At 43.8% G+C, this 21,742-nt stretch overlaps 1 protein-coding gene across 5 annotated transcripts in view; it reads right to left on the minus strand.

Moving 5' to 3' along the window:
* The window catches only part of fgf13a (fibroblast growth factor 13a), a 126,896-nt gene extending 105,161 nt beyond the window's left edge, over window positions 1-21,735 (minus strand). Inside the window, exons 1-2 of one of the 5 annotated variants that reach the window (XM_088597240.1) lie at window positions 21,377-21,735; window positions 17,579-17,758 (exon numbers count right to left, since the gene is read on the minus strand). In XM_088597240.1, the coding sequence (XP_088453366.1) occupies window positions 17,579-17,627 (49 nt within the window). In that variant the 5' untranslated portion in view covers window positions 17,628-17,758; window positions 21,377-21,735. Of the gene's footprint in view, window positions 1-17,578; window positions 17,759-18,231; window positions 18,825-19,586; window positions 19,712-21,376 lie in introns of those variants that run through there. The other 4 variants (XM_088597234.1, XM_088597237.1, XM_088597235.1 and 1 more) reach the window with 4 other exon arrangements.
* Between the last annotated feature and the right edge of the window lie 7 nt (window positions 21,736-21,742).

A 21,742-nucleotide genomic window follows, 5' to 3' on the forward strand; every position in this document is an offset into this window, starting at 1 on the left:
TGTTTAAAATGAAGGCCCGGCAGCATGTGCATGCCTAAACTCACACTACTACTACTACTACTACGACTACTACTAGTAATAATTCCTTGCATGTGTATAATCCCTTTCATCCCTCGTCCCGAAAAAAACTCAAGGGGGGGACGTAGCTCCTTGCCCACCCGTGTGCCCCCCCAGCTGACCTGGGAAACGACAGTGGGACATTTAGTGAGACCAGACAGGACACCAAGCTCTCACCAAGAATCTCTGCTCCTACAAACAGGGCCGTGGGAACAGTGGGGCCCTCAGATCAGCCACTCCTGCAGAGCAGTGTGCACAGCCATGATACTAGAGGTGGCTGGACTGGGAATTCTGGGCTGGAGGAGCGAGTTGCGTCTCATTGGTCCGACATCGTAAATTATTTACACACACAGTTGCTCTACAACCCTAACCAGATTTATTATCCAAACTACACTGTATGTTCTTAAAAATTTAAGAACCCAGTGCAACACACACCCAACATTATAACAAAGACTACTGTACTATTACAGATTGATGATACCAATATAAGCCACTGGATTTTGGTAAAAAAGAGTTAATGTATTCAGAGGCCACAGGTAACTATCACACTATAAAGATAAAGCAACTTTAAGAAAGGGGAAATTTATGTTTTTTTATCCCCCAATATATGGATCATACACAGCCGATACCCTGGAAAACAAGATGAGATGCCGAGAAGCAGCCTTTCCAAGGGCGAAAGCTGTTGCACCCCCTGGGGTGCGGATCGAGATGATGGTACTGATCCCCCATCCTGTCCCAGAGGAGTCGTGCCCAGCTGGGCTCCGTGCTTGTGAAGGAAAACCTCTCCCCTCTCCGAGCCGATCTGATGCAGATGCCCTCTCGCTGCCACCCACTGGACATGAATAATTGATGCCCTTCTCTCAGTTTTGTTCAGCGGTATCACACGGGGAGAGAAGAGGGGGGCTCGGTCATGAGGTATTCCTAGCGGACTCCCCCACAAAGCTGTGGAAAATAACGACCGGAGGGCGACAGAAGCCCAGCCTGACTGGCTGCTCTCTCCCTGCGAGGCTGCAGGAGGCTGCAGGAGGCTGCAGTGCTGGCAAGAGAGATGCAGCGCAGCGCCGTTGCCTGAGCCCCTTCAGCGGCAGCCCACAGCCCCCTGCGGCCTGGACACCACCGCCACCTCAGCCACTTCGGCACGCTCCAGGGGAACACACTCGGTCCCGCTCACCCGAGGTCTGGGAGAAACGAGCAACCAGACGCCTGGCGCTGTAAAGATAAATAGCGGTCTTTTAAAAAAAAAACAAGCGGTCACTGACACAACAAAAGAGTTGCCAAGGACGGAAAAATAAAAAGGCAGCAAGAGCCACAAATCTAAACCTCTTCAGAAACTGGCTAAATCAATAATCGGTAAATCTTCATATCTATTTAAAACATGCCTTTTCTGGCAGTGGGATGAGGTCCAATGGAAAGAACTATTTGCATTCTATAAACATCCAATGCTAAGATAATTATGAAGCGGCTTTCCAGTAATTGGATGGATGGCTCTGGTTTGAACACCAGTTGTGGTTTTCTCAGTTGTCGGATCTGTTCATCTGAAACGCAGACTGGAAAAGGGAGCAGCAAGCTTTGCCCCTTAGTCTTCAGCACTATCAAATCCTAGTGACCTAAAACTAAAGACCTACAGTAAAACAAAACCATAATCAGCATCAGGCCTATCTGGAATAAGACCACCAATGATCAGTAAAAGAAAAGGCAGAACACGAAGGCAAACACACAGCACTCTTTCCAGCTCAACCTTAACACAGGTCTGTCTGTGACTTTACTGTATATAGAGCCATTACATCACTATGTCATGAAGCATTATGGACAGGTAAGGCTTGCAGAGATTTTGCACTTCACAGCAGCACACTGAGTGGACGTGATGTTCAGGTGCTGAGATCCCTGCCTGGACAGAAAAAGGGCTTAGAACCAAACTCAAACCAAGTGGCAACACTGCCAAATGTCCCTTTGCTTTTGTTACAGAGCAAAAGTCACACAGCTCTGGCAAGACCTCAATTAATACATTAAGACATTTAATTAATTTATCCCAATGAAAGGTCCGCTTTTGTTGGAATATATTAACATACTCATTTATTTTTTTTTATAATCTGGATTTCATTAATCACACAATAACCTTTTTTAACCTGGAGCTGACTATTTTTATCGTACATCTTCGAGCTCTGCCAGAGAACAAGGAGGTTCTCAGGGTTCTCGGCTGACACCAGTAAACCCGACAGAAAACTACTGATGGTCTGCCTGAGAGCTGCCCCATTTCAACAATGTCTGCCGAGAGTTAAAAAGTCACCCTGGAAAGAGATCACTAAGAGACGTTCTTGTGATGATCCTTGCCACCTGAGCATGTTTCTCTTTTAGACCAGTGTGGCATGAGCAGAGAGGTGAAACTCCATAAGGAACAGCAGCAACACTATTTGAAGGACTGGCTTCAAATAGCTGACCCTGCGCTCTGACCCCATGCTTCTCTCTCCCCGTCTGTGTGCCTGTGAGTCTCATGGAGAGCAAGTTGGGGTATGCGAAGAGACAATGCAAGAAATTGTGTATGGCCAATAAAGTGATAAAGTGAAGTTCAGATGTTGTTGCATCCAGAGGTCACAGAGCTGCATCCTTTTATTCCATATCCTAGATTCGATGCTCGGAATTGTGAGCTGTCAAGTTGAATGGGGTCACACCCTGGAAAGGCATTCCCTGAGAAGAACATCTAAACATACAGAAGTAAGCAACATCCACCTGGAGGCTACCTGGCACTCGCGTTGGTATCGGACTTCGAGAACCACGGCGGGTCTGACTTTCAGTGCCCTGGTTTTGTGGAATGACAGCCCATCTTCTGACTTGAGATTTTGCAGCTCTGTTCCCGAGGCGCGATCTACAGGGTGGGTGGATAAAACCCAGACTGGCGACAAAGGTTTTGATTTTCACACATGATACATCGCACCCATACCTGCTTTAGTAAGAATGGTTGATGGATTTCTCTCGATCTTGTCATTCTCTGGCTTCCTTAGAGACCAAAAAAAGCACTTTTCCCCCCAATTTTTAGCCACACATTCTGTGCTAATATAAACGTTCTTCCCCTGAACAACGGTGAATACATTTGATAAATTCCCCTATATTTGCAGAAGTTTTAGGTGTGAGAAAAACATTTTTAAAAGAAATCTGTTAAGCATCCCTGACTGAAAGAAACACCAGCTGTTTTAACTCAAAGCTTTACACAACTGAAGCCAAGCAGACCTACTGTCACCCCCACTCCACCAAAGCACTGTTGTACCTGTGTACTTTGGAAAAAAACAATGTTCTTTCAAGCTTAGAGGTATGTGCTGTTCACACTGTATCCCCACCCCCCCACACACACAGTGGACTCTGAAACAGGTGCCAAATGTATTGCTGTTGGTTTGATAAAGCTTACAAAATGGCCAATCCTCTAGCCAAACAGATGGAATAAATGAAGTCAGTCTCCTGGCGTCTCTCTGTTTATATTTCACTGCTCTGGCAGGATGACAGCTCCAGTACTAAACCCCCTTACAGTTGCTCCTGCTATCTGGACCTGGTTAAGCCCCGATGCATGAAGTGAGTAACATGCGGCATTCCCGTCAAATGGGCGTACTCCTAACACAGCGAACCCTCTGTTCTGCTGGCACCCGAAACCACACAGCTGAGCAAAAGGAAGACAGATACCCCTCGAATGGGGGCAAGGAGCAGGGAGCCGCTCATCGCTCTGCAATCTCTCCACAGGTGCAACAGAGCGAGAGGGCAGCCTAGAGGCAGTTCCTGCACTAGCACTCCCATTTGATTGCGCACACAAAAAAAAACACGTTTACAGGTCTTGAGCATTTTTATGTAAACAGAGAAAGTCCCACCTGTGTGCTGGAACGGACATGCCATCAGAAATCAAAGGCCACAGCCTCTTTGCATTGAACCACTGGTCGATCAGATACATCCACTTTACAAACACTGGCCAGGCCTGGACAAAGGATTTGCCCAGCAATTGGCTGGTGTAAAACTCCGTGTTTGAAAGGTATCGCTGGCAAGAACTGCATCAAAGAAAACTGCGCAGTGAAAGGGAAGGAGAATTTTCTGCTCCTGTTTTCCATCTCCTGGAAATTCAAAATTAATATGGTACTTTATTCCAACTGTACCATTTCCCAATGGCACCTGCTAAGCTGGTGATATCTTTTTATTGCAAGTGGCATTAGTTTCCAGCTCCCCCTGACTCCTATTTAAAACAGCCCGTCCTGAAAGCAGGGGAATGGGCAAGGCAGGGAGATGTGATTTTCACTCAGTCAACTGTGAAGAGCACCTGATGGCAGTGTGATTGCTTCCCTCATACGTCTCTGCAGAAAATCTCACCTGGCTCATATAACATGATTAAAATTCCCTGAGTGACGTTCATTTTATATAGAGCTATCAGACATTAAGAGATAGGTGACGTGTAAAATTGACTCCAGCAGGTGCTGGATGTATTACATATCACTCTTAAAGGTGCAGTTGGTGTGTTCCAAAATCAACCCCTATTTCATATCTTATTGACTTTCTAGTCATTTACCTTTTGTGACTGTCTGTTTCAGCCACAATTGATCTGTTTTGACAGGAAGTGTTCCAGGGGAAGTATAGGTATGCTGCAACAAGGTCATGCCAAAACCATTTGCTAATGGTTTTCAGAGTGTGTTGAAATACTCCTCATTTATTCTTTTAGTTCACAAAGAATTTCACTGACGGTTTGAAATTGACAGCACCCAGCAAGCCTATTCGTCTACAGTGTCTACAGCCTTGAAATAATCTTTTTAACATGTGGGTCTTAAGAGGAACAAAAACAGACAACAGGTAATGTTGGTACTAGGCAATTAAAAGTTCCCCTCTCTGCATCTCGCCAACTACTTTCTGTAATTATCTTGAGTTCTGTCCCTCTACGGTCACAGGGAGTTTATGCTATGTCCTTCTCCTGACTAATTTAATTAGGAAACATTTTTTTGCTCCATATTCCTCCATTAATCAAAACATTTTGCAGCGGGCCTTTGTTCTGACGCACAGCCGAAGCATTTTCAAACAGCTCAGCAAGGACACGGTGCAAGCTTTTGATTAAGCATTTATTTTATTTTTTCTGTGGAGACATCTCATTATGTAAATTATTTCTCATCCTACTTTGCACAGCTTAGAAGCAGAGCCGTGCTCAAGATGTTCATCACTCCAGACTGTGTGAAATTAGCTTCAGGGACCAAGGAGCAACATTTGCTAAATTTAGAAATCTTTTCACAATGCTAAATTCAACATTTTCTCTCTATAAATTCTCTAAGGTCCACACAAACACACACAACTCTTGTCAGCACAGACAAGGGGCTTCTGATTTTCAGTAGTTTCAGCAGGTGCTTCTGTTTATTCACAGGTCCCGGGGACACCTGCATGAAGTTCTCACTAGTCAGCTTCTCCAAAATACTGTAAAGGGGTCTCATTTATTTTGCTGCACGGTGAGAATACAAATAAAAACTTTCAAGCATAAACAGTCAACGGTGGCTCATTGCCAACATTAATAACACAGAAGCTAAATATTTTAGTGGAGTTCAGGTGACTGATGATCTTGAATACACAAACCTTTACAATAACTGCAGAGAAAGAGCAAGAATTTTGCATTTGTTCTCGGTTTCTAACTTCCCTTATTTCCATATTAAAAATATATTTGTTTTTTTATACAAACTATATCTTCAAGGCATCTCAAGCAGGGCCTTCAAACAGTTAACACACTGAAGGCTAAATTGAACAATCACAGCGCGCTCCACATATTATGCTTCAAATATAAACGTTGTAACTTTTTACAATGTCACAGAGAGGTACTGTTGTTCTAAAACAAATGAAACTGCAATTAAAAACTGCTACTACTGAATTTATTAAGTGGTCCGAGTTTTGGCACAGAAAAGCCTTCATCGGGATGTACAGACTTGCTTCAACAGATCTTATATTACTCAGTAATTAACTAGAAAAAAGCCATTCCCAATGAAACAGTCAAGTACTTAATTTAATGGCAGTGTTTATATGAACATATACGGTAGCTTACATGAACTAACCAATTAAAAATACACACAAAGCATCAGTTTAATGTTTTTAACACTTAAGTGACATAAGTTAAAGCGACTGTCATTAATTTAACATGTTTCTTTCAAAGAGGGAACACATTTTCCTTTATTTCTCTGCCCTACAAAGAACTTAATCTTAACATCACCTTTTTAAGTCATAAAGCTGTTCTGATGTTTCAAACAAGTTACACAAAGACTAAGACACTGACATGGCTCATAAGCAGAGTTTAAGATTACAGTGGAACATGACTCTTCTAACAGACAACCGTTTTTTGACTTGCCTCCATTTTGAGCAGATCATCTGAAGCCCATAATTTGTACACACCTAAAGCAAACCCCTGAGTGGTGAAAATAGTTCTTATGTTTTAGCTTTTATCCCCTTGATAATTAGCAACAGTGCTGACATACTCTTTTTTATTTTACTGCTAATCCCCTTTGTCATTTTACAAACCTTAATTAGTTCATGTCCAGACAAACTATTAATCCCCTGAATAATTTAAAGCAAAACATCCACAGGGACTCCAGAAACAGTTTCCATGACTTCTAGGCTTCAGTGCGCACATACAACTATACACACAACTAACTTCACCAAGTGCAGATGAATTCTTTAACAAGTTTCATCCTCCAGTACTCCATTGCTTGTGCCAAAGACCAACAGAGCACCCCTGAAGGGGATGATAATTTCATCGCTTTTTCACAATGCCCAACTTGGACAAGAGGTGTCTTTCACACAGGAACACAGCTGTTTTCGTTTCCACATTCGAAACACAATTACATGACGGAGAGGTTTAGAGAGGATCTGGCTGAATAGTGTTACGCTAAATGATCCAGTGTATCCAAATTGCAATTCCTCTTATGTAAACTCTCCATATTAAAAATATATTTACACAAGAAATATATTATTCACCTTTTTACTGGGCATTTCTTACAGTTCACTTGGCTTGTTTCTTAAACAGAAAACAATGAGAAAAACTACAGCAGTCTATTTGTAACCTTGAGTAAACTCGCACAGTGTGATTTCGGACATGGGGTAAAGTCAGAGTTGGCGCAGGGCAGGTCAATTTGGAAGACTGGATGAGTAGGAGAAGGGGGTGGTGGCTGGCAGAATGGGGGTAGTGGTGGCATTTTCCTGATTACATGGAAAACGCGATCCTTGCCGGTCAAAGGCTGAGACCCTTAAACTCAGCACAGTATCTGTTTACGCTGCAGAGCACCCTGGGAAAGAGGCGGCAGCACTGCAGCGGCAGCAGAGCCATCAGTGACAGAGCAGCCTTAGGGCCTATTTATAAACACGCTGCCTGAGTGGGCTCACGTCTAAAATTAAATCCCATCTCACAGTATAATAATCATCCCAGGAGATGTGTAATTATTAAAAGTACATTTTCCACAGTTGCTTGTCGGGGCCTATGTACACAGCACCACAGCAACCTTAGGACCACCAGGACGAAAGCCGCCCAGACAGATTCTGGAATGACACAAGCTCAAGAAAGAGAGGCCCCGAGCTCAGACTTCATCTCCAGCTTTGCAGGCCATGGAATGCATTTAAATCAAGAGAGGGATGTTATTGTTACTTTACACTTAGCCTTGCTGAGCTTATTCCGTTTTTGTGTGCATTCGCACAGAAGATCTTTCCCAGGACACGTGCAATTCCCTGTCGCCTTTGCCTGACTTGGCACAAGCCCATGTACCGTACGACTCCGTTATGATAAACGGTAAGAGCAAGAAGCTCCCCTCGTATGTCCAGTGATGCACTGGGACACCGCTCAGAAGGTAACGGCCCAGACTGCCCTCGCAGGCTGTTAACCAGAGGAGCCCAGAAAACAAGTAAAAATATTCAAAGCAACGACATGGAACTAAAATGCCATCCTACCATGCCCCCAGCTGAAATACTTCAAATCAAAAGACCAAACTATCATATGACTCACAGCTCTGCTGGAAAACGAGGAACATTCATTGGCAGTTCACTTGAAAAAAAAATAATGTCTGCTGTAAATAAAGCAGCCACGTGTCCTCAAGATTATTTTATAGACCTCAATGGTTCAAAACATACATTCATGTCACCGAGTTAATTTCATCCGCACAATAATCCAAAATCCCGAACAGAGGTACAGTATAATCCCACACCTGAACTGGAAGCCATTAGTTTAATGAAATAATTTCAGAAATGAAAAGAAGATTTGATCCTACAGCATAAATTGCTAATTACATTAATTACGGTCCACATACAGAAATGAAAGCCACTTCATTTTATTTATGGATTCAAAAACAAGAATGTGTTGCAGAAACCTAACTGCGAGAGACAGGGTACTCTAGCCCTGGAAAACCCTCATACGTATGTTTTATAGGTCACCTTAAATATCCTGTTTCAGATGTTTGCAAGGATTTGTAGGTCCTTAATCAATTAAGCAAGTCAATGGTTTAATTAATGCAACTCTACTGCATGAAGGATTAAGGGATTTGTGATCTAAACGATCTGTAAATTACTTAATTAGCAAGTCACCTGTTCAATAGTTCCAGGTCCACTTGGCGATTTAAAGGTTCCCTCTAAAGCCAGCTAAAGTGGAGCTCCGTGGGATAAAGGTAAAGGAGAATATCAACAAGATAACACTTCTATACCACTAATCAGATCATTCTGTTCTTCGGCACAATCTGGGATTGTTTTTCTTCAGAAAACAACATGTGAGTGCTTCTGCATTCACTAGAGCCTCAACCGTCATCTTCAGAAGACATTAAAAAACAAACATGAGCAGAGACCTTTTAAGAAATGGAAATAAAAATAAGGTAAAGCCCACAGTTGGAAAAGGAGACCACAAATGGCTCTCTTGAGCTGGATCGTTTTACCCCATCGCCGTGAGCAGAGCTGCGCCACTGAGAGAAAGTTCCTGTCGACATCCTGAACCGCAAAGAGCAGATTCCCCACTATCGCTGCACCAACCCTGATCTGCTTAAAGACCTTACAGTCCTTGATCAGACCCACTGCCCTGGAGCTTAAGGCACAGTTACCTCGGCCTCCACAAGAAGCGTATTTAGGGATTACCAATGCACCTAAATAATTACACAGAGGTATTTAAGGATTATCGCATGCAATCTCCTCACAGGGAGCACTTGGCTGCTCATTTAGAGAGATGCCTGTGGACCACCTGTTAACTTTTCTATGCATTTCATCTGTTCTGGGATAAAAATGGACACCTGGGGGTCCTGTGGCTTTTCCAGTCACAGCAGCCAATGCATTCTCAGCTCAGATCTCCCTGTTCCAAACATCAGCTCCCACAACTGAAGCAGGAATTAATAAAACTTTAAGAGCAGATCCCGGGGGGGTGGGGAGATGTTTAGGGACACTTCAGAAGAGGAGCAGGGGTTAAACTAGCAATTACAAATCTCTTTCGATAAAAAGAGCTTCTTAAGAAACCAACCCGTTCAAATCCTGACTGTAAAATGGTGGGGGTTTCCCCTTCTAAAATGCAATAAAATAAGCGTTTTCAACAGCTTTCAAAACCGTTTTCTTCCCCAAGGGATGATACTCATCAGAAGAGAGGGTAACATCCAGCAACGGTGTAGAACAACAAGTCACACACGTACAGAAAAAAAAAGATTTATTCTTCAACACAAGGAAGCCCGTGGGAGCTTGGCACGGCCTGAACCACGACAAGGCGAGCTCGACACCATTTTGCGATGAGGCAAAGAGACGGGCCCAGGAAAATCCTGAATGCTTCCAAGAGCACTGCGATGCTTTCAGAGTGTCTCCTTTAGGCAGCTTTAAAAACAGGTTTGCGTCACCGCTTCAGATCAGGCAGCTCAGACCTCGCAGTACATCACAAACAGCTCTTGCTGTACCATGGTTTCATAAGCATATTCTGCGGGAGGAGCAGTTCACAGCGAGACGCTCTGCCTAGAAGTTTGGACACAACAAATGTTGTCCAGAAGGAATGGGGGAGGTGATCAACTTTTTGTATGTTTGTAGCCTAAAACTCGCTGACTGCTTGCTGTATTTTTGGAACATCTCCCTTCTGTCAAAAAATAACACTTGTATTCTGAGCCATATTATGTGCTTTTGTTCATTCCAGTATTACTTTGTATTTAGAGCACTCAAATAAACTGAGCCCATTCATAGTGCAAACCACTGTATCTCCTGGCGCCATTAGTCTCTTCACTGAGGTGTGCGGCATTTTAGATCGAGACTGGGTAAAACGCTTTTTTTGTTAAAAAAAGGATTATTTGATCATGTGTAATGGTGAACATGCTATTTAGCTTGTCAGAATAAGATATTTAACAAGGTTGCTTGTGACTAAAAATCACGGCGCTGATCTTTAATTCAATACCTTTCTTAACTACACAGAAGCTATTCCAATTATATTTAACAGAGACACACACAGCTCTCACAAAGACCCCCGGTAAGTTCCTCCTCCCCAGTTTCCACTTAGCAAGGTTCCCACCCGCTCAACAAAAGCACACACACCGCACAGGACCAATGAAATTAGTCCACCAGTCTCAGCTGCCTGGGTTCGTACTGCAGTGATTCTGTAGCCACCTAAACTCGTTTTAAAAACTGCAAACAATTTTTTTTAAAGGATTGTTCTTGGCTTGGGGTCAGTTTTGCACGGGATTAATGATCAAATGTCACTAGAATGATCCCAAAACGGGCTGGGCAATCTCGGTCTTGGAGGGCCGGAGTGTCTGCAGGCCTTCTAGGGCTCTTCAAAGCAGCAGCACCTGCAGGGTTGGAGAACCTGTTAAATTAGACCCATAAAGCCAACAATAAGCTGACTTGGTTTAAAAGAATAAAATGGAAAAAAAACCTGCAGACACACTGGCCCTCCAGGGCCATAATTACCTACTCCTGCTCTAAAAGTATTTCTACCACCTCGACCATCCTAAACAGAGTACTTCCACCATCAGGCCTGTGCTATGACCCAGAACATACAAAGAACAAACCAGAACAGTACACAAAGAGTTGTATTGCACAATACAAGTATAATTATAAATGTATTTATACCTGCAGAGCCTTCTGCCACCCACAAGCAGCAATGCTGGACATAAGACTCAAGCGATAGGAAAAAACACAAATGCAAGGTGAGATCTGGAGAGAATTTGATCAAGCTTATTACATCGAATATCAAATCCCATTAAGCAGAACCAGCCAGGTTATTGGTAAAATGCAGCTTCTTTACTATTAATCAACCAATTTCAAAAACTATATCTCTGAATTTTTTTATTGATTTTTTTCCTCTCCAGTCCATCTCAGAATGAATTACTGAAGGCAGACTGAGGAAAAAAGCAGATCTTGTTTCACTGATTGCGTTTTGTGCTCGTCAGAAATCCACATGATCAGACATTTCTCAAAGGTGACAAAGAATATTTGAACATATGATTATAATTGTAAGTACTGTACACTTGAGCTATTCTTGATTATTATCTTTATAAGTCAAGAATGTTAGGCATTTGGAAATGATCATCATTCACCTCAACTGCATAGAAAAGGCTACAATGAACAAAACAATGAGACATTACTAGAAGTTCATTCACGGGATGAAGAAGGACTTTTTCAAAAAGTAAGCCAACAATTGACCATCTCTCCCGCTAAATAAACCACTTACAAACCAACAAACACTCGTTTGGATGAGTGGAATTATGTTTCCACTCTGTCTGGACAGACGAATCAGACAAGTGCAAAACAAAGCACTTGTTGCCACAAGTAATTTAAAGAGAATTTTGAAATGTTGAAGTGTCTGTCAGTTTAAGCTGAACAACACTATACACCTGTGCCTTCTCTTGAAAGAAATGCGAGAATTATACTGCACGCATTATTGCAGTACTTTAGAGCCAAACACTGCATTTTAATTCCACAGGGGTTCAGCATCTCTTCCACTTCTGCAATGGGAGCTTGGGCTCTTCTTAGTTTTCTGCATGGGCTTTTGAGCTGTGAGCTCCAGTGTGCATTCCCAGCATCAGCACCAATGCGATATGCACGCAAATGCTGTGTAAGACACGAGACAAAAGACACACGGTTTTCACTGCAACACAACACAGGCTTGCTTCCCTCACACAGGAGAAGCTCAGCTCCGATCAGTAACAGCGCTGGCTTCCCAGCTGGTGAAGTGCAACAGAGATTAAGCAAACAATGCAATTTATTCATCTAAAACATGAGACTGCTTTGAAAACAATGATAAAACAGAATATACAGAAAGCTGAAGAGTTCAGATAAAGGGAACTGCCGCTCTTTACACAAACTGCAAACTGGCCCCCCCATGCTTAAGAGATATATTGTGTTTCATATGATATTGCACAGTACAATGTAAAGCTGAACTGTACTATTCTATATTTTACAGAATTGCATACCTCCATATTGTAACAAAACGAACATTATGCAATTCTAAAATCCTGTTTTATTTTGTACACAAGGCATTGGCACAGCAGCTGTATAACATGTCATGCCAAAATTCCCTCCTTTCAATGTTGCTAGGAAGTTGGAAAGTGGTACAACTTGTGTCCTTGATCGCCTCACCGCAGTGTCTAGACCGTCTCTGGTGTCACTTATGAAGAATAACTGAATAGTAAGAGGATGATCACAGTGTACATTTGCATTATTAGCCTTAAAACCTATGGGAACATAAAATGATGGCTCATTTCACGTCCACTGAAACACAATGAGCAATTATAATGCTTTTCTGTCAACTACCACCCAGATCATATGAATAACAGGAATATTACACAGCAGTGATCAACAGCTGTAGTGGAATACCAAATCCCACTTAAGACACAGGAGGATTCAAATGGCCCCTCTCCCTCCATACAGAGGCAATATTCAAACCTCTCTGTGCAGGAATATCTGTTTAGAACTCCAACAGTGGCAGATTTACAAGTCAGAGGGAACAATTATTTGCATCTAACTGACTGCAAATCAACAATAAATCCAATACTTGATCTGTGTGGGGGCTGTGTGTACCCTTTCCTCCTCAGAAATCAAACTGCATGATGAACAAACTTACAACGTAGCACCAACCTTCCTTTAGAATTTAATCAAATAGAGCGAGATTCTGTAAACACCTGGCGTACGAAAAACAGCAGATTTTCGCTTCTCTATAAAAAAATATTTTTTATGATCCCCAGCTCAACAAAATTGGAAAGCAACAGTTTTAAAACTGTTTTCAACTATCTAACAGGGACTCTGCCCAAGATGTCAAATCCAAAGAGGTTATCAGTAAGGTTACAGAAGCCTTGTATCCCAGTTCAGGTGAAGATACAGTGACATACAGGCTACAGAACAAATGAGACCAAAATACTAAACATCTCACTATGTTGCACATGGATTCTACAACACTATGTCTTAACACATGCATGTCAGATGCATCAGACCTTGAAGCATGATACGTACTTGATTAACTTTATAAACAATTGTGCTAAGTAAAAAGAATACTTACAACCATTTTATTTATGCCCACTCTGATCAGAATCATCTCCTGAGCATTTCAGATCTTACTGCCGGACTTAGTTTGGAATACTATCTGAAAATCAAATAGAGAACAGATCTCGGATTTCCTATATCATATACAGTAGCTTACAAGCATTCTTGTTATAGATTTAGCCTGAGAATCTGCCTAACAGACTGCGTGGCAGTTTAAAAAGGATTCTTCTCCACTATGTCTAAGATGTGAAATGCAGGAGGGGTCAGTACTGCAAGTGATATGGGCATGCCTGGATCTCTTGATTACCATGTGCGTCCTCTTGCGACATCAATTTAACACCTCGAACATAAGACCTGGTGTTGTTATTATCATTTCATCCTTCTTATACTCCTTCCCCACACAGAGTGTGCGAGTATGTTATATGCATCTTTTGTTGTACTTCTGGATCACAGACTGCACTTCCGATCAAAGCGGCTGCTTTTGAGCTCAAAGGGAAGTCCGATATAGTTCACAACATTCCCGAACAGGAACATTTAATTTCAATGCGCAGTCAATAGACTTGTGCATTTTGTTAGAAGTGCAAAACAAATGATTCAACACGCTGTAATTTCTTTCCCAGACAGCTTATGACTCTAAAATCAAATTTAATAAGTAATACAACTTCTCTGGAGCGATTCAATTATCAATTTTTGTGTAACAGAAGCCAGTTCTTGAAGCTCCCTGAGTGCCCGGTTTGAAAGCAGGTATTAGGCTACAGATATGACAGTAGCTGACAATGGAACAGTTACAGTGCAATAGTACAATTTACAGTTTTGCAATAACCCTTTGTTTAACCAGATGGGTCCGTGGAGCACATATTGTCATCCACAAAGACAACCAGTTCAAGAGGATCATATGAGTGCAGTGCAGAAATAGGAGTGAAAGAAAGAAAAGAACAATCAACACAATGTAATAACGTAACATGTCACAACACAGAACGGGTCAGTTCACAAGTGCAAGAGTCTGGCAGAAAAGATTTCATCACACAACGGAAAGCCCCCTTAGAAAAGAAGACGGGCAGCTTCAGAGCACTCTGCAGACGGTCTCAGTCATGAGCAGCGGCACATTGAAATGACTTTCTCCTCACGTTAGCAGTTACTCTTGGCTGGTTATCTGGTGATAAAAGCACCACTGTACTTCGTTATTTGTGCAATGATACTGTCAACTGCAAATAAAGATAGAAAAGGTGTTTGTTTTCTCAATTAATCTGCAAACAGTTTAAATCAGTGGCACTTGCCTAGTATGCAGAGAGGTCCAATCATTCAAAGAAGAAAGATAATGAGTGTGATGGAGGGCGTCTGATGAACCCTATGGCAGAATGGTAAAAGACACCAGGTTTCCCAAGTAAAGCTTAAGGGACCATTCTTAAGACATAATCAATGTAGTCTGGAGTGAGGAGTACAGACATCTGAACAACTCTTTTCCAAGAGGAATGCATAATACACATTTTGCTGTGATCAAAGAAAACCATGTCTAGACTTTATAGTAGCTTATAATTTATGAATGAGTTCTGAAAGATAAAGCATTAGCCAATGAACGTCCTATTTATAAACAATGGCTGATCCAACTTTAAGATGGTAAAGATTTTGTGACCCCTACTACTAATAGAGCAGTTTGAATTATTTATTGAATAGTGGAATTATTTATTGAATTGTGGAAGATAAGCTGTAGATCTGTCATCACACATAATAAAGTTAACTGATGAGTTTCAGATGGTGCTGTCTGCACTCAGGTACAGTAGATATGAAAGCAGGCTATCTCTGGAGCAACACTGTTAATGTAGTTGGGAATAGAAGCAGGACTGGGACAGACCCTTGTGGATCTCCCTAAGTAACTGCACATTACTACCCTGGCCCTTTCCATACTGTGTACAGTTTTGCATGTTTCTCTAAAACCATGTGCAAGAGTTCATAAAAACAAAATATTATGCAACCTTATCAAAAGGATTGAGAGGCAGTAAAGCAGGTTTTGTCAAGGGCCCTTATAATATCCCTGAGAACCTTTGAGACTACTGTAACATACCCATGCACAGGATGACAATCAAACTGTCCACCAGACAAATATAACTGCTGCTGAAAAAGGAGCCTGTGTTTTGCCATAGTTAATTTAAATTGTACAATGATTCCTACTCCCCAAAACTAGCAGCTGGGATTGAGTGCTCTCAATCGCCGACAGAGACAGGTGCCTTTGGCAGGCAGGTCAGGCACACAAGTACGCATGTCTATGAAGAAGGCTTTAGGCTTTTTCTCTTCTACAATACTGGAAATACAATACTGCACCCTGGGCTGTACAAAAATAACGACCAAAGAATAAAGCTACCATCAAGTCACCGCTGGGCTCTAAAATAACCCTTTCCAGTGCCACAGATACTTGAAATGTCCTATTTTGGATCATGCTTCGATCGGCAGAAACCTCCCATATTTCAGTTCTGGAGCAACAGGCAGAGCCAGGCAGGGTATGGGAGGAACAGTGGCAAAAGCACAGCAGGTTAAATGCAGCCCGAGCACAGACAAGAGACGCGCAGGTAGAGGGAAGAGAGCAGGGCTTCGCCGACACAGCTTCTGGAGAGCCTGGTGTCTCCTGCCCTTTGTTCAAGCTGAAGTGAATTACGTCTTTTATGACTTAGGCATATGTAAGGGTTGTCTTAAGGCCTTTTACAGGTGATGGCCCGAAACATGCCACTTCATTTAAAACGCACAGTTACGGCTAAAACGCTTTGGATCCCAGACTGACGCATCATGGCGATGCGGGTAATGAAACAGAGATCTGGCACGGAGCTCCGGTGGAACAAACACCAGAGCGGGACACTGAGCCCCCGGTATACAGACCACGGGCCAGAGAAACAGACCCGACCGTCTGATCAAGGCACTTCTGACACACGCAAAAAGTGAAAGCGACCTTTTAAAAAAAAAACATGTTTTTGAGTACCACGACTAGGAGTTGAAAATGCAATTCTGAAATGTAACAAGTAGTAGCTGTCTCAAAAATTCAGAGGCTCTTTTAAGCATTGAAATTGAAACGGTACTGTACGTAGTGAAGCACAAAAGCAAGCAACAGCTTGTTAAAGCCGGAGAGCAAAAAGTATGGCTTTATCTCCTTCTGTGGGCTCCAGGACAATACATCAATTTTTCAAAGCGCTTCGCCTCTTTCCGTTCTGCGGGTCTGGGGCTGCGGCGCGGCCGGGCCGGCGCGGGAAGGCGACATGCAGCGAGCTCGTGCGTGGCCGTGCTCAAAAGCGCTTCCTAGCTCGTGTACATCCATCACACCCGCCGAGGTTTCTTTAGCTACCTCGCCCCCCCTCTGTCTCCATGGCAATGGTTACCCAGTTTACATCCCGAGACAAACCGCGGCGATTCCAGAGAAATGCAGAGGCAAATGGTATGCAAATAGGCGACACCAACTACATTTCAAACCATGTGTGCACACGTCATCCACTGGTGTACAACCTCATGGCGACCAGAATATACTGATCAGTGCACTCCATACAAACCTACCTTCAAAATCACCGAGTGCACCCAATAATCACAAAATAAGGAGATTTCAACAGGATGCAAATGACATCGGCGTTTTTTTTCCGGCCACTGCGTTAAAGTGACAGCACTCCCGTTTCATCTTTGTGCGTTTCAAAGTATTCGCCCTGACTGAACGCTCGGCGTGCCGCTAATAATAAGGCTTTTCCTTTGGTTCTCTCACGGGGGCGTTCAAATCGGCTGCATGGCCCTACTCCCTCCATACCAATTTACCGATTCAAAAAAAAAATACGCTCTATTGTTTTATCAATGAAATCCTGCGACGCGCAGCAAACTGCACGGCGCGGCAGCCCGACCCGCTGCGAGACTTGGCTCGGGAAACTCGGGAAATGCAGCAGACCGGGAGGCCGGGGAACCGGAGAGGCGAGCTCTCGCTTAGCACCAGGGCTCCGGGGAGCTCCGCCGTGGCGCTACAGCTCTGCGCCGGAGATGAACCGAGAGCGCGGTCTCTTTAAGCGCAGCAGCGTCTCCGCCAGGGCTGGTGGCTTACCCCGGGAAGCATCCTTTTCTTCTTTAGGCTTCGCCACTTTTCCGCTCATAGATCCCAGTTTGGACGTGTAATTCCCGAATAAGACTTAAAAACAAGTTCCTCGAAGCGTCTGCAAACTGGTTCTTCTACAAAATCCTTGGAAAATTCCCCCCTAAGGTACCAGTTCTAGAGAACAGCGCTCTGTAAGGGAACAAAAAAGGAGTCGCAAATGTTCATTTAGAAGACACAAGGGGTACCGACGTCGGAGAGCCCGTGCAACCCGTGCCGCTCATTGTCTGTGTTAATTGAGCGTGTGGCGAGATGCCAGTCTGTCAGCAGGCACGAAATGTGAACACAAAGAAACCACATCACCAGCACAGAAAGTCACTGAGCCGCTCGGTCTCTTCGAAAAGCTACAGTTGCCAACACTACGCGGCAGCACAAAAGGGAAAGCGCTCTTTGTTGTGCTCGACATTAACCTAATAAGATCCTAAAGTCTAAGAGACCATCATCGCGAAACTAATCACATAGATGCTGTCCGGCATGTCTGGACTGAAAACAGAGTCTCACACTAAGCACTGAGCGAATAAGGACGTCTACACCGTACAGTACGTGCACACAGATTAAATTGTTGTCAAATACCCTCCATCTGCCCGAGAAATTAGTCTCCTTACCTCCTCCTTTCCACGCTTTCGGATACATGAATGCACATTTAAAAAAAAATATTACATATCCACGCTTAATTCCGTCCCGCTCTCTTCAGAACCCCGGCACTATCTGTTGTAGTAAAAAAAAAAAAGAAAGCGCTCCCGACGTGAGATCGCCGACGTCAGAACAGACGGAATGGAAATTAAATGAAAATAAACTCGGGGGAACCTCCTTCCAGAGCCACGCTGCGGGGTCTTCGGAGTTGCGGGCTCTCTGGAGCCCTATACGCCAGGCTTCCGTCAGCGAAGACCGTTCCTTAACGCATGAAATATCGCCAAACGGCACACGGGCTGCTGGAGGGGGGAATTCAACAGGACCCACACAGAGAGAGCGAGCTGCAGGTAGCGCTCAGATGCAAGATAGCAGGCGACCGTAGCGCATCTCGGGAGGGCAGCCAATCAATTATGCCCAGGCACGCATCCGCGCGCGAAAGGGCGCACGAGCATCTGTAATCCCAGCGCCTGAACGGCCTGCCGGGAGGCTCGGAGGAGCGCGCGGGGGGCGCGAGCGGGCTCGTCACGGCACGGTCCTCCTCCAGCGCGCGGGACGGCGTGCGGGAAAGCCGGGGCGACGAAATCGTCGAGAGAAACGAGGACCGCTCGAGAGAGGAGGGGATCGCATGCGTGCGTGTTTAACCAGCGGGCTTCGGCGTCGTGTCCACGTTAGGGGGGAGAAAGGAATTGAAATGATGCACGAAATAGATCTGGATATCTGGCTGGTTCTGACAGACGTTTCGGATTTGTTTTGCTCTTTCAAAGGCAACGATGTAAGCGATTCAGCGTCTATGTCATCTCTTGCTCAATTCTGCATTAATCCTGTGACTGCTCCAGCTCGACGTGATAAAGCTCTTAGGATCTAAACCAGAGCCGGTTACTGCACACCACAGGTCGCGTGTTATGTTCGGTGAACACAAAACGCAACGCAGTAATTAAGACCGTTAAAAAGTTTTGAGATCGGCGAAATATCCAAATGAATCACAACTTTCTTCGGTACGGTTGTTGTGAAGGAGTCTTTTACCGATTAGTTTTCGTAAAAAAAAAATTTTTAAGAAAGTGTTTTAAATGAGCAATAGAAATTGTGCTAATTGGGAGCCACGGAACTTTCATGCACTCTCTACATTATTCAAAGCAGAAATAAAAAAGGGGGGAGGGGGGAAATAGAAAACGTGGTTTAAAATATTGATTCAATTTAGAGACAAACCGAAGCCGATATTTTAAATGGTAATATCCACGGAACGGTGGGACAGGTTCCCCACGACAGAATAGACAGTCCCATCTCCTATAATCGCTCAACACTGCTCGCCGACTGCGGAGAACCTCACCTTCACTCGCGGCGAGAGACGACTGGCAAAGTGGCACCGCGCTCAAACACAACCGCTTGCCGGCGGTCCCTTTTCACGACAAGTCCAAAGTTCGACAGGCAATTTAGAAGACGTGGCTAACGCGCAGACTACATATTTGCAGACGTGCTACAGTGCTTGATCTCTCGATTTCAACTGCCTTGTAATTAATGCGTCATTATTATCCGCACTGGTGCAACACCGAGTCGTATCTTCGGGAAAAAAAAAATGAAAGATTGAAAGATACAGCATGCTGAACATGAAGTTTTAACACTTGCAGCCTTTAACTCTTGGAATTCCGGATATAACCAGCAAGTAATAAGAGCACGTTAGCGAGACACTAAAGAAGTCAGTCAGTCTCAGCTCTCGGTCAATTCTCTGCTGCAATGGCATGTAACTACAGTACAGTGTCAAGCCGGCGCGCTTGATTGAAGCAGATTACTGCAGTTCTTAAAGACAACAAACTTATTTTAAAAAAAAAACAGTCTCTTTTACCATTTAATAATCAGCAACGCCACTGTACACATAGATGGACCTTCATATGAATTTACTGTGCTACTGCATGTTACAGCAGAGCACAGCACAGTGAAATCGTGGTATTGGAAGTGTATGACAAGGTAAAGTGTTCCGCGAACTGTAGGAACCCATGGTACAGCAAATCCAGGCTCGATGTGTTTCTTGGGTCACGCTAGTAAGCGATGGTGCAGAAGGTACTGATCTCTATCTTCAGCACAACCGAGGGAAAAGCTGCGAAATACAGTGTTAATTAGCTGATTCCGAGTCAGCCAAACTAGACTACAGTGCAATATGGTTAGACATCGACAGTTTCATAGTTATGGTAATGGGGTGATAGCTGTATTTGTTAATGGCGTACACTGAAGGGTCTTATTTAATTTCTTATATGATCAAATTTCTTCGCAAATGTAATTTGTCACTTCACTCTAAAGCGGCAGGGTATATATAGGTGTCTGTCAAGCGAGACGAACTGATCACGATGGCAATATCTCGGTCACAAACCTCCAGAAACCGTTCTTTCCGCTCGATACATTAAAAAAGGCTTCTGCCCATACAGTAGACTTAAAAATAACACTGTCCTACATCTAAATTCCCTTGGAGCTTCTGCTCTCTCGCAGAAATTGAGACAAGTTTATTATGAGTTTTTTCTCCTCCCCCCCCCAATGTTTGTAAAATATATCGTTTGATTTTCAGTGCCCCGCTCTGTAATGACGTCATCCACATCCTTGATTTCATCTTTGCCTTTTAAGGACGAATAAAACCAAGAGGACAAAGTTGCATGATGACGTCAGACTTTTTTTAAACATAAAATGCTGCAAAAACCCCGAAAGGGGACGGCAGATTATTTTTAACTCCGGGTCAAGTTACAAAACAAAAATTAATGGCCGTGACACACGACAACGGAGAAAGGTTATATAATGAAATGGGGTATTCTGGACGGATCGCAGTATCTCGACGCGCTGTCCGAGGTTCACTGCCTCACATACACCCATAATGAACGCCGAAGAGGATGCGAGGACCAGAATTTAAGACACGACTGGCCGAAGACGGAGCAACAATTTCAACACCGCAGAATCTGCATCACAATGACAAATGTCAAACCCCGTCCCGAAAGTTTAATACGAGACAAATAGAGGAATTTCAAGATAGGACGACGCTCTTATGAAGAATTTCAACCCGATTTGCAGGTGCCGTTTCCCATCACTGAAAAGCTTTTACAGTAACTCACATGATCTGCTTTGTTAGTATTTACTTACCTCCACTGCAGAGAATCAAAGCCTTTGTACTGTACGTGTTGGGAATTTGAAGGCAAGGAGGGAAAAAAAAGGGAATTAAAAAAAATCAGCGGGCCCCCCCCACGCTCACACTTTCTGTCCCACGTTAAAACATAATACTGGTTGTTTAATCCTCGTCGCGGGTGATGGGTCGTGTGTTTCTGCACTGTGCTCCGAGTGCCGACTTCTTCAGACGCGGATGCGGGTAAGCGGAAAAACAGCAGCCGGGGAACTTCGCGCCCTCGAAAGCATGTCAGCCTGCACCTAAAACACACAAGAACCGGACCACTGCGTCCGGACGGGCGGATCGGGCTGGCGATGCAGACACATCAACCTGAGTCTGAGCAG

The sequence above is a fragment of the Lepisosteus platostomus genome, chromosome 10 (assembly GCF_059453375.1).
Source record: "Lepisosteus platostomus isolate fLepPlt1 chromosome 10, fLepPlt1.hap1, whole genome shotgun sequence".
NCBI lineage: Eukaryota > Metazoa > Chordata > Actinopteri > Semionotiformes > Lepisosteidae > Lepisosteus > Lepisosteus platostomus.